The sequence below is a fragment of the Paramormyrops kingsleyae genome, unplaced genomic scaffold (assembly GCF_048594095.1).
Source record: "Paramormyrops kingsleyae isolate MSU_618 unplaced genomic scaffold, PKINGS_0.4 ups60, whole genome shotgun sequence".
NCBI classification, from domain to species: domain Eukaryota; kingdom Metazoa; phylum Chordata; class Actinopteri; order Osteoglossiformes; family Mormyridae; genus Paramormyrops; species Paramormyrops kingsleyae.
In genome coordinates, this window is record NW_027325998.1 from 1 (window position 1) to 13,079 (window position 13,079).

The following is a 13,079-nucleotide window of genomic DNA, read 5'->3' on the forward strand; positions in this document are numbered from 1 at the left end:
GTACACCACACCAAGCTTACAGGAAAGCCTTCTTTGCTGCTGGATTGTCAAAGGACTGAACAGAAACTGCTCACTGCGTAGCTCACTGATAAAAACTACATCACCTTCATTGTTCACACGGACATCAACCTCAGGGTCTGTACCATGTGTCACATTTGGCCTTACCACACCATATTGGCTGTCTGACATTCTGGCAAACTGCTGGACTCTGGTCACTGAGGAGTTGTCGTCTGGATGGTCTGATATGTTGGTACGCTGGTTGACACTGGTGACTGAGGACTTACCGTCTGGATGGCCTGACATGCTGGTAAGCTGGTTGACGCTGGTGGCTGGGCAGTTGCCATCTGGATGCTGGTGCAGGATGCTTCGACTAGTCACACTCACAGCTGTAATCTCAAACTGTTCCCCTGTTGCATCTAAAGATAGTCCTAGGGTATCCACATGGTCTAGCAAAGAATCTATGGTAGAGTGGCACACCAATATACTTCTGCCTGATGCGTCGCTTGCTCCATCTCCTCGTCGGGAATGGGAGTCGATCACCACATACCATGACCCTTGCTTAATGATGGCACATGTATTTACTTTAAGAGTAAAAAGACACGCATCATACTGTGAGAATACTCTTCTTACCGCTGCATCAGCTGACATGAAAATGTCACCCATATCTCCATATTCACTGACACCAAACAAGCCAACAAACATGTCATCATGGTAGTTTATTTCATATTTATCACCATTCAATGTGTACTCTGTTGGTAGATCTCTAACTAACAGATACCCAGAAGCATCTCCAATTCTCCTAGCATCTCTGATGGTAGTGTAGAGGTCATCTCCTTTCAGCAGCACTTGATCAATGTCTGTGACTGACCAGGTTAAAACATTCTTTACCTTACACGTTACTATAGCAATCAAACTATTAGCAACACATTGCTTGTTACTGTTGACTCCAAATCGTGGGTGTCCTTGATGGAATGAGCCTCTCACTGCACGTGCCTGAGGAAAATGAGGAGATACACAGATAGTTACAGGGTTCACATGCTGTTGTTGATCCACGGTTGGGTAATAGTTTGGCACTGCCAGGGTATTTCTCAGTTCAAGTTCACTTTCAAGTTCTGTTTCAAGTTCTGTTTCAAGTTTTGTTTCAAGTTTTGTTTCAAGTTCGCATGCTGGTTCACATTCTGGTTCACTTTTGGGGTCAGTCCACTTTGCAGCCTTTCTTTTATGAGGGGGCTGCAGTACCTCGTCCGTCCTTGCCTTATCTTTATCAAGAAAAGGCATACAGAACTCGTCGACGGTCCTACAAATGGCACCCAGGGCGGGAACCCGGTGGTCATGGCTCGTCGGAAAAGTCACAGTCATCGCCGTTTTGGTATTCCGAGAGGGGGGGAACGGGTTAACCCCGTCATCAGTCATAGCCATGACGGACACAGGCCGCTGCTGTGCGGCCTGCTCAGGTTGTTGGTCGTGGCTCGTCAGGAAAGTCACAGTCATCGCCGTTTTGGTATTCCGAGAGGGGGGAAACGGGTTAACCCCGTCATCAGTCATAGCCACGACATGGACGGCAGCAGCAGCGGGGTCAGTCCGTTGGTTGTGGCTCGTCCGATTAGTCACAGTCATCGCCGTTTTGGTATTCCGAGAGGGGGGAAACGGGTTAACCCCGTCATCAGTCATAGCCACATCAAAACTATCAGGAGCTCGCTGCCGGTCCAACAGCCTCTTCTTCGCTGCTGCGGAACGCCGGGAAGCCTTTGTGCGAGGCATCTGCAGATGAACGGGGGGGGGGGGGGAGAAGCACACCTGCTTGCAACTGTACTTTGCACTGATGTTGTCACAAAGCCATCAAATGTGTATACATAGTGCACATCAATCAGGAGCAGTTCCACTAACAGCTTTCTCACCACTTACAGTAAGTCAGTGATGCAGCTGACTCAGCAACTGTCTGGAAGTTACACAACCTACAAACTGAATTTTAACCATTACACTCATTATCCTAAAATAAATATGCCTCATGACTTATGTTTTTTTTTTAATCAGACAAAACACTTACCTGTCACATCTGCATTACACACAAAAGTTTCACCTCAACACTAACTGACCCACGTTTGTGATATGTACACTGTGTGCAGAATTAGGCATGTACTTTATTTGTATCTTGTCGACCAATGTTTTCAGTCCAGATGAACCTAAAACAGAATGTTTAAAAATGGCAAAATGTTTGGTTTTTGATCTGAGTACTTTGTTTTGATAACAGGAAAACATACTTTCCTATGCAGAATGAAGCATGTTTATGATTACTGAAATGGGCCAGAAAAGCACCTTGCAGACAGAAGAAAATCAAAATATTAAAGTGCCAGTCGAAATAACCAAACCTGCTAAACATTCAAAACATAATTATTGTACAATTGATTGTTTTGTGGGCAACACACAAAGAGGATGGAAGCAGCATATAGCGAGGCAACAAAATAACTGCCAAAGTTATGTGTTCAATTAAAAAGAAGACTTTAGAATCAAATGCCACCACTTTTAACAACTGCAATCTGAACGCTCTGGAAGCACTTTGTAGTGTGTTACATGAAATCACTAGGATCAGAATTGCTGTAATATAAGCTCTACGCAATAAAGGTATGCAAGCTAAAAAGTCAAGAATGCACACAGACATGTCAAGAATGATTTTATAAAGGTTTTGTGAAAAAAATCAGATGAGGTGAGAGTGACTCTTGTAGCAGATGGATAGGTCCATGGATGGTCATCTTCTTCGAGCACCCACAGGGCAGTGGAGAAGTGATGGTGTGGGCTGCAGTTATCAGTGATGAACTTGTTGGCTCTTTCAGACTTCCAGGTGGTATAAAATTAACTACTGCCAATTTCTAGAGGAAATTTCAGCAGCTTTCAAAAATGTTATGACATGCATGCAGAACACTGCCCCTTCCTATGATATTCATGCACAACAGTGCCTGTCTCCTTGATATGCATGCAAGACAGTGCCCCTTCCCATGCATCAAAGTATTCCATAGATTAGACAAAAAAGGTCACTGACTTATGACCAGGCTGTCATCATCGCCTGACTCAACGCCCATTAAGAGCTACACAGCCCGAGTGAAGTATGAGATTTACCAAGCAAGCAGGACACTTCTCAGATCAGCATCTGGGACACGGTCCTAGCTGACGTGGCTAATATAAGACAGGATCAAAACAAAGACTTCGGTGGTTCAATGGCAAACAGGCTGATGATGGTCATTCAGAATAAAGGTGACGATACAGGACAATAAACTTGGTGACGTTCGTTGTTCCTTATATAGACTTCAGACAATTTCATTATTATTTCTGTTGATAGTTAAGTGAAAAAAATCCACTTAGTTTCTGATTGCTTGATAATTGTGCCCACAGAAGTGCTTTTCTTTTATTTTCCTTTGTGAAACTATAATGTAACATTTTCTCTAAGTACATTTACTTAGAGCAAAAGAAAAACTTCAGAATGTATAATTCTGCCCAACTGTTGGCAAGAAATATCTCCGGAAATATTACTTGCCTAATTCTGCACACAGTGTATGTCAGTGTATGTTGTCTAAGTACACAAAGCATACCGTATATCACTTTCTCCTCAAGGGTGGCAGTCCAGCACAACTCTGCAGAGAAAAGTGACACACAAGTTTCATTTCATAAACATTTGCCAACAGTCACCTTCATTGAAAACACCATGTAAAGTTGATATACCTTTCAATGTTATTCAACTTAAGAAAACCTCAAACACGATTGCTGATAGACATCACCCTAAAAATATTTACTTTTGATTCCTGTGATATCACAGCCCTTCAGTCTACAAAGACAACATGCATCAGTTAATGATTGACAGGTGCATTTGTACATACATTTCATTAGTATATGCAGCTGCATGATAAACTTCCCATAAACGTACAGACAGATTTTGCACTGTACCATTCTTAGTAGTGCAATGGCACAAAGACAATACTACATATATTCTTACCTCTTGCAACGCGAGCAGCAAAATCTAAAACACAAGCCTTGCTATAGCGGAGACCTGGAAGCGGTCACGTACGGCAGACAATCAGAACCGTAAAAACAAGTCCCCCTTTCGGCGAATGTCTACTGAGCGTAAAGAAAATGTCTGCCGCGAAAACAAAATGTCCGCCACAGAAAGGCGTCTTCGCCGCTATGCCGAATTAATGCTTTACCAGCTTATCCTTTTATAAAGTTAGTTGTTTAATCTAAATTAATATTCCACAGACTTAACTCTTAAAGCATATAGCAGCAAACCTTTAACATACAACTAAAAACACCTTCGGCTGACAATCACTTGTTGTAAACAATAACTACTAATCGAATTTTAATAACACAGAAGGATTTCAAACATCGCCAGGCTGTTTCAGAATACTTCGTTTTTGCTTAACTCGATAACATGTGTTATTGTAGGGAGTCCGGGCTAAATGTTAGTAGTTTCGGTTGCAAACCTACAATCGATTTGTACGACAGACACGCGTATTTAATAAATGCTTCCCAGCGATTATTAATTGCTTTTATAAAACCAAGACCGAACTGAGAATACTAAAAAAAAACCTTAGCACATCTTAAACCATCTAAAAACAGAAAACAGCAAATCGTCAACAAACAACAATTTAAACAACAATTAAAAAGATGTGTCGTCAGACAATATTACATATATTCTTACCTCTTGCAACGCTAGCAGCAAAATCAAAAAGACAAGCCTTGCTATGGCGGGGGGAAGCGGTCACGTACGGCAGCCAATCAGAACCCTAAAAACACATCCCCCTGTCGGCGAATGTCTATACTGAGCTTAAACAAAATGTCCGCCTCAGAAAGGCGTCTTCGCCGCTATGCCGAATTAATGCTTAACCAGCTTATCCCTTTATGAAGTTAGTTTAGTCTAAATTAATAAATTCCACAGACTTAGCTCTTAAAGCATATAGCAGCAAACCTTTAACATACAACTAAAAACACCTTCGGCTGACAAAGAGCATATGATAACCCAATTAAAAAAGTAATAAAGTACAAATCCGACACTGACCAAAAAGCAATCATTTGCGTGCCGTTTGCGGTAAATTCCTTGTTGTAAACAATAACTACTAATCGAATTTTAATAACACAGAAGGATTTCAAACATCGCCTGGCTGTTTCAGAATGCTTCGTTTTTGCTTAACCCGATAACATGTCTTATTGTAGGCAGTCCGGGCTAAATGTTAGTAAACGAAAATAAAGTTTATTTATTTAAAACTGAGGTACGCCTATCTAAAATCCAACAACAAGCAATCCAGCGAAAGAGGAAATGCTGCTTTCTGAAACTGACCGCAGCCGTTCGTAAAACTATTTATATTCATGGCTATATTTCACTGTTTGCCCGCTTTTTAGTCTTCACCGAGTAGGCCTATAGTCAATTAAACCGCAGATAATACCTAAGTAATAACAGGCGCTCTAAAACTACTAAAACGTTAAAACTGGACTGCATTATGCGTCTAGTTTCGGTCGCAAACCTACAATCGATTTGTACGACAGACACGCGTATTTAATAAATGCTTCCCAGCGATTATTAATTGCTTTTATAAAACAAAGACCGAACTGAGAATGATACTAAAAAAAACCTTAGCACAACTTAAACCATCTAAAAACAGAAAACAGCAAGTCGTCAACAAACTACAATTAAAAAGATGTGTCGTCAGACAATATTACATAGCCTATATTCTTACCTCTTGCAACGCGACCAGCAAAATCAAAAAGACAAGCCTTGCTATGGCGGGGGAATGTGGTCACGTACGGCAGCCAATCAGAACCGTAAAAACACGTCCCCCTGTCGGCGAATGTCTACTGAGCTTAAACAAGAGAAAGGCGTCTTCGCCTATGCCCAATTAATGCTTAACCAGTTTATCCCTTTATGAAGTTAGTTTAGTCTAAATTAATAAATTCCACAGACTTAGCTCTTAAAGCATATAGCAGCAAACCTTTAACATACAACTAAAAACACCTTCGGCTGACAAAGAGCATATGATAACCCAATTAAAAAAGTAATAAAGTACAACTCCGACACTGACCAAAAAGCAATCATTTGCGTGCCGTTTGCGGTAAATCCCTTGTTGTAAACAATAACTACTAATCGAATTTTAATAACACAGAAGGATTCAAAACATCAAGATTTCAAACATCGCCTGGCTGTTTCAGAATGCTTCGTTTTTGCTTAACCCGATAACATGTCTTATTGTAGGCAGTCCGGGCTAAATGTTAGTAAACGAAAATAAAGTTTATTTATTTAAAACTGAGGTACGCCTATCTAAAACATTAAAACTGGACTGCATTATGCGTTTAGTTTCGGTCGCAAACCTACAATCGATTTGTACGACAGACACGCGTATTTAATAAACGCTTCCCAGCGATTATTAATTGCTTTTGTAAAACCAAGACTGAACTGAGAATGATACTAAAGAAACCTTAGCACAACTTAAACCATCTAAAAACAGAAAACACCAAATCGTAAACAAACTACAGTTAAAAAGATCTGCCGTCAGACAATATTACAAATACACTTACCTCTTGCAACGCCAGCAGCAAAATCTAAAATACAAGCCTTGTATAGCGGACACCTGGAAGCGGTCACGTACAGTACGGCAGCCAATTAGAACCGTAAAAACACGTCCCCCTGTCGGCGAATGTGTGTCAATATGTTGTAATTACATATTCTAAACTACAAACATTTTCTGATATATTAGACTGTGAAACTAACATATTTGGCAAGCTTGTAATAAGTGTAGTCTAACAAAATACAATTAAGCAAATCGCCTGCACTGTTCATTAGCTCAGAAAATGCGGGCTTTGACACAATTTAATGTTATGAAAATGAGCTATACAAATGAACAGTATATTTTCATGAGAGGTCGATTTGGCTACATACAGTATGTATATGCTCTCCTCTCAATAAATAGAACATTTTAAATCATAATGAAGTTCACAAACAAACATTCCCATAGTACGATTTGCCTTTAAACCCAAACAACTTCAAAAACATGAAACATTCACAGTCAATTTGACGTGGTTTTACTTTATAACACATAAAACACAAACCAAAATACAACCGAATTCGCCCTTCTCATGTAATACAAACTGTCATGTCACAAACAAATAGGTCAAACAAGAAGTAATGTACAGTACAATTAGTAGTCCCATACTACTGCCATTTACACAAACTTTATACAAAAAACTTCAAAACTTCACGCTCACAGCAACAGTAATGTACAGTACAAGTAGCCCTATACACCTGCTATTTACACAAACTTTATACAAAAAACTTCAAAACGTCACGCTCACAGCAACAGTAATGTACAGTACAAGTAGTCATATACTACTGCTATTTACACAAACTTTATACAAAAAACATCAAAACTTCACGCTCAGACTGTCAGAGCAACACAACAAACATATTAAACTAAAAACAGATCACGCTAATACAAAACAAACTACTCCGGCGAGTCATCACATCTCTAGCTAGACGAAGGGACTGCGCTATCTGCAATGTCTACAATAGAAGAAACGTTGCATTCGTCGTCAAAAGAGAACTGAAGGCATTCCTCAAAAAGAAGATGCTCTTCAATAGCTTCCTCTTTGTCCATTAATGATGTTATATTCCGTCGTTTTAAATAGTCCACCAGAGTACAGTGTCCGACAGTCAATGTATAATCTGCGCCGTCATCATTTTTCACTTTTAAAGTTCCGCGTAATACTTTTGAAAATGCCCCCGATTTCTGCAGCATCCTGCAGCTCTGGCATCGTGCAAACCTGCTCTGGCTGTCCCAAGTATCCTGCCGGCTTCCACACAGGGCACACTTCAGGCTTGCCTTAATCTCAGCTCCACATATGGAAGCCTTCACCGTCACAACCGATTCCTCTTCTTGTACAGCGTCCGCGTCTCCCACATCCAAATCGCAGATCTTCTCAATCATGCTCTCTACGGTTGTTGTTAGTTCCACTTTCCCTTCAAAAACTCTAGTCGAAAGCTCCGTAAAGACGTAAGATGAGTCAACCTCCACGTCATGGATCAGTCTCTCCCAAACGCAAAGACTCATCTGGGCAGTTCCATCAAAGACTGTGAATCTCTTCACCTCTTTGTCGCTGCCTCTAATGCTTACAGTTTTCTGCAATGACGCTGCCACGACCTTGGCTTTCACCAAAGGCACCTATAGGAATGAACACCAGTCATTACTTTTCTAAACTTCTCATCCAGAAATAGCGAAATTTTACAAAAGGTGTACATTGTCATTGCAAACTTATTCTTAAACGCACCTTCTTGCCTGCCGGCAGAGCTGTGACATCAACCAGTGTCTGCCTAACGGGTGCTGCAGGTTTCCGAAAAGGAAACGTCACCTTCGTTACAGACAGCTCGGTCAACTGGTTCCCCATCACGTCGAAGTCAGACGTGCCTTTAAAACCTACCAAAAAAAAAAAACCCAACAGACATTAATACATACTCAGTAACAACCATGTCCTGGAAAACTGTGCTCTGTAAAGCAATACTTACTCAAAGCCTTTCTGACATGTGTCAGGCGTATTGCCGTGCCATTATCTGAAGCTTGGCTGAACAGCGCACGCTTTCTCGGACTGAAGATGGTCACATCGTGAAATTCTTCACGTCCAGTCTGTAGTACAGCATTAAAAAAACCTCTGTTTTTAGTGGTGAATTTTAATGCTGAGATAGAGTGGATATAGCCACTGACTACGTCTGTGTCCATCCTCATTTTCTTCGCTGGAGTCTCCATGTCGAAAAAGCAATTAGAAAAACATGCAAAACACCCCAATATATATACTGCTGGGACATGCCATTAACCTCCCCTTATTACACGACTCTCTGGAATGCTTGATTCTGATTGGTCAGGTGAGACATTTGCAGGTTTGTTCTTTTCAAATAATAACCGCTCTTTTCAAATAATAACCGCTCCAAAGTAATAACGCATAGCCGCTACTACTTGTATGTTTAAAATGTTAGTCACATCGTACTATATCGTTTCGCCGAAAGATAAAAATGTTAATTTAAAACAAATATGCCAAGAAAATGTTTCAAATTCATATTCATATATTGTCTCGTGTAGAGTTAATGTTGTCTACACTGACTATAATTTATGTTTTTGTATTTGGGTACATATGTTTGTTCCTTATTTTATTTTTCCTTATTTATATAATTCTCTATGTCCGACATGGGGACTGCACCTAATTTAGTTGTACTTGTTACAATGACAATAAAGTTATTCTGATATTCATGTCCAGTTTTTTTCCTTATGTGGCAAGTAGCCGTGTAATAAACTGGATAATGTACAGGCAGCCGGTAATTATCGCGAAATAAGCCCCGACAGTGTGATACAAGAAGCGGAGAGTCTTGTATCATACTGAAGGGGCTTATTTCGCGATAACTACCGGCTGCCTGTACATTATCCCGCTTATTACACGACTCTCTGGAATGCTTGATTCTGATTGGTCAGTTGAGACATTTGCAGGTTCGTTCTTTTCAAATAATAACCGCTCTTTTCAAATAATAACCGCTCCAAAGTAATAATGCATAGCCGCTACTACTTGTATGTTTAAAATGTTAGTCACGTCGTACTATATCGTTTCGCGGAAAGATAAAAATGTTAATTTAAAACAAATATGCCAAGAAAATGTTTCAAATTCATATTCATATATTGTCTCGTGTAGAGTTAATGTTGTCTACACTGACTATAATTTATGTTTTTGTATTTGGGTACATATGTTTGTTCCTTATTTTATTTTTCCTTATTTATATAATTTTCTATGTCCGACATGGGGACTGCACCTAATTTCATTGTACTTGTCACAATGACAATAAAGTTATTCTGATATTCATGTCCAGTTTTTTTCCTTATGTGGCAAGTAGCCGTGTAATAAACTGGATAATGTACAGGCAGCCGGTAGTTATCGCGAAATAAGCCCCGACAGTGTGATCAGGACCCGACGCCAATGTTTCAAATTCATATTCATGTCCAGTTTTTTTCCTTATGTGGCAAGTAGCCGTGTAAGTAAGGGATAATGTACAGGCAGCCGGTAGTTATCGCGAAATAAGCCCCTTCAGTGTGATACAAGACCCTCCGCTTCTTGTATCACACTGAAGGGGCTTATTTCGCGATAATTAGTACAACGTGACTAACATTTTAAACATACAAGTAGTAGCGGCTAGGGGTTATTACTTTGGAGCGGTTATTATTTGAAAAGAGCGGTTATTATTTGAAAAGAACGAACCTGCAAATGTCTCAACTGACCAATCAGAATCAAGCATTCCAGAGAGTCGTGTAATAAGCGGGATAATGTACAGGCAGCCGGTAGTTATCGCGAAATAAGCCCCGACCGTGTGATCAGGACCCGACGCCAATGTTTCAAATTCATATTCATGTCCAGTTTTTTTCCTTATGTGGCAAGTAGCCGTGTAAGTAAGGGATAATGTACAGGCAGCCAGTAATTATCGCGAAATAAGCCCCTTCAGTGTGATACAAGACTCTCCGCTTCTTGTATCACACTGTCGGGGCTTATTTCGCGATAATTACCGGCTGCCTGTACATTATCCAGTTTATTACATGGCTACTTGCCACATAAGGAAAAAAACTGGACATGAATATCAGAATAACTTTATTGTCATTGTAACAAGTACAACTAAATTAGGTGCAGTCCCCATGTCGGACATAGAGAATTATATAAATAAGGAAAAATAAAATAAGGAACAAACATATGTACCCAAATACAAAAACATAAATTATAGTCAGTGTAGACAACATTAACTCTACACGAGACAATATATGAATATGAATTTGAAACATTTTCTTGGCATATTTGTTTTAAATTAACATTTTTATCTTTCGGCGAAACGATATAGTACGACGTGACTAACATTTTAAACATACAAGTAGTAGCGGCTATGCGTTATTACTTTGGAGCGGTTATTATTTGAAAAGAGCGGTTATTATTTGAAAAGAACAAACCTGCAAATGTCTCACCTGACCAATCAGAATCAAGCATTCCAGAGAGTCGTGTAATAAGGGGAGGTTAATGGCATGTCCCAGCAGTATATATATTGGGGTGTTTTGCATGTTTTTCTAATTGCTTTTTCGACATGGAGACTCCAGCGAAGAAAATGAGGATGGACACAGACGTAGTCAGTGGCTATATCCACTCTATCTCAGCATTAAAATTCACCACTAAAAACAGAGGTTTTTTTAATGCTGTACTACAGACTGGACGTGAAGAATTTCACGATGTGACCATCTTCAGTCCGAGAAAGCGTGCGCTGTTCAGCCAAGCTTCAGATAATGGCACGGCAATACGCCTGACACATGTCAGAAAGGCTTTGAGTAAGTATTGCTTTACAGAGCACAGTTTTCCAGGACATGGTTGTTACTGAGTATGTATTAATGTCTGTTGGTTTTTTTTTTTTTTTGGTAGGTTTTAAAGGCACGTCTGACTTCGACGTGATGGGGAACCAGTTGACCGAGCTGTCTGTAACGAAGGTGACGTTTCCTTTTCGGAAACCTGCAGCACCCGTTAGGCAGACACTGGTTGATGTCACAGCTCTGCCGGCAGGCAAGAAGGTGCGTTTAAGAATAAGTTTGCAATGACAATGTACACCTTTTGTAAAATTTCGCTATTTCTGGATGAGAAGTTTAGAAAAGTAATGACTGGTGTTCATTCCTATAGGTGCCTTTGGTGAAAGCCAAGGTCGTGGCAGCGTCATTGCAGAAAACTGTAAGCATTAGAGGCAGCGACAAAGAGGTGAAGAGATTCACAGTCTTTGATGGAACTGCCCAGATGAGTCTTTGCGTTTGGGAGAGACTGATCCATGACGTGGAGGTTGACTCATCTTACGTCTTTACGGAGCTTTCGACTAGAGTTTTTGAAGGGAAAGTGGAACTAACAACAACCGTAGAGAGCATGATTGAGAAGATCTGCGATTTGGATGTGGGAGACGCGGACGCTGTACAAGAAGAGGAATCGGTTGTGACGGTGAAGGCTTCCATATGTGGAGCTGAGATTAAGGCAAGCCTGAAGTGTGCCCTGTGTGGAAGCCGGCAGGATACTTGGGACAGCCAGAGCAGGTTTGCACGATGCCAGAGCTGCAGGATGCTGCAGAAATCGGGGGCATTTTCAAAAGTATTACGCGGAACTTTAAAAGTGAAAAATGATGACGGCGCAGATTATACATTGACTGTCGGACACTGTACTCTGGTGGACTATTTAAAACGACGGAATATAACATCATTAATGGACAAAGAGGAAGCTATTGAAGAGCATCTTCTTTTTGAGGAATGCCTTCAGTTCTCTTTTGACGACGAATGCAACGTTTCTTCTATTGTAGACATTGCAGATAGCGCAGTCCCTTCGTCTAGCTAGAGATGTGATGACTCGCCGGAGTAGTTTGTTTTGTATTAGCGTGTTCTGTTTTTAGTTTAATATGTTTGTTGTGTTGCTCTGACAGTCTGAGCGTGAAGTTTTGAGGTTTTTTGTATAAAGTTTGTGTAAATAGCAGTAGTATATGACTACTTGTACTGTACATTACTGTTGCTGTGAGCGTGACGTTTTGAAGTTTTTTGTATAAAGTTTGTGTAAATAGCAGGTGTATAGGGCTACTTGTACTGTACATTACTGTTGCTGTGAGCGTGAAGTTTTGAAGTTTTTTGTATAAAGTTTGTGTAAATGGCAGTAGTATGGGACTACTAATTGTACTGTACATTACTTCTTGTTTGACCTATTTATTTGTGACATGACAGTTTGTATTACATGAGAAGGGCGAATTCGGTTGTATTTTGGTTTGTGTTTTATGTGTTATAAAGTAAAACCACGTCAAATTGACTGTGAATGTTTCATGTTTTTGAAGTTGTTTGGGTTTAAAGGCAAATCGTACTATGGGAATGTTTGTTTGTGAACTTCATTATGATTTAAAATGTTCTATTTATTGAGAGGAGAGCATATACATACTGTATGTAGCCAAATCGACCTCTCATGAAAATATACTGTTCATTTGTATAGCGCATTTTCATAACATTAAATTGTGTCAAAGCCCGCAT

General features: G+C 40.1%; 3 protein-coding genes across 3 annotated transcripts; 1 reads left to right on the forward strand and 2 right to left on the reverse strand.

The window, feature by feature from the left end:
- Positions 1-20: 20 nt before the first annotated feature.
- LOC140586440 (uncharacterized) lies at positions 21-4,670 on the reverse strand (the record flags this gene model as incomplete). The annotated part of the gene is made up of 3 exons (XM_072708278.1): positions 3,986-4,670; positions 3,585-3,626; positions 21-1,761 (listed from the first exon to the last, which is right to left on the reverse strand). A coding segment is annotated over exon 3 (1,741 nt), but the record flags the coding sequence as incomplete, so codon positions are not given.
- A 2,373-nt stretch (positions 4,671-7,043) lies between these two features.
- LOC140586436 (uncharacterized) lies at positions 7,044-9,355 on the reverse strand. The gene is made up of 3 exons (XM_072708274.1): positions 8,537-9,355; positions 8,302-8,447; positions 7,044-8,195 (listed from the first exon to the last, which is right to left on the reverse strand). Exons 1-3 carry the CDS (start codon positions 8,772-8,774, stop codon positions 7,503-7,505), a joined length of 1,077 nt encoding a protein of 358 aa, XP_072564375.1. The 5' UTR covers positions 8,775-9,355; the 3' UTR covers positions 7,044-7,502.
- Positions 9,356-10,587: 1,232 nt separating this feature from the next.
- Positions 10,588-12,871, forward strand: LOC140586438 (uncharacterized). The gene is made up of 3 exons (XM_072708276.1): positions 10,588-11,369; positions 11,461-11,606; positions 11,713-12,871. Exons 1-3 carry the CDS (start codon positions 11,132-11,134, stop codon positions 12,403-12,405), a joined length of 1,077 nt encoding a protein of 358 aa, XP_072564377.1. The 5' UTR covers positions 10,588-11,131; the 3' UTR covers positions 12,406-12,871.
- The last annotated feature ends 208 nt before the right edge of the window (positions 12,872-13,079 follow it).

Excerpts from the sequence above, each read along its gene's own strand:
- LOC140586436 (XM_072708274.1), bottom strand. The coding sequence starts at position 8,774 with ATGGAGACTCCAGCGAAGAAAATGAGGATGGACACAGACGTAGTCAGT. Across the intron at positions 8,448-8,536 it reads ACATGTCAGAAAGGCTTTGA|GTTTTAAAGGCACGTCTGAC; the intron begins GTAAGTATTGCT and ends TTTTTTTGGTAG. Across the intron at positions 8,196-8,301 it reads CTCTGCCGGCAGGCAAGAAG|GTGCCTTTGGTGAAAGCCAA; the intron begins GTGCGTTTAAGA and ends TCATTCCTATAG.
- LOC140586438 (XM_072708276.1), top strand. The coding sequence starts at position 11,132 with ATGGAGACTCCAGCGAAGAAAATGAGGATGGACACAGACGTAGTCAGT. Across the intron at positions 11,370-11,460 it reads ACATGTCAGAAAGGCTTTGA|GTTTTAAAGGCACGTCTGAC; the intron begins GTAAGTATTGCT and ends TTTTTTTGGTAG. Across the intron at positions 11,607-11,712 it reads CTCTGCCGGCAGGCAAGAAG|GTGCCTTTGGTGAAAGCCAA; the intron begins GTGCGTTTAAGA and ends TCATTCCTATAG.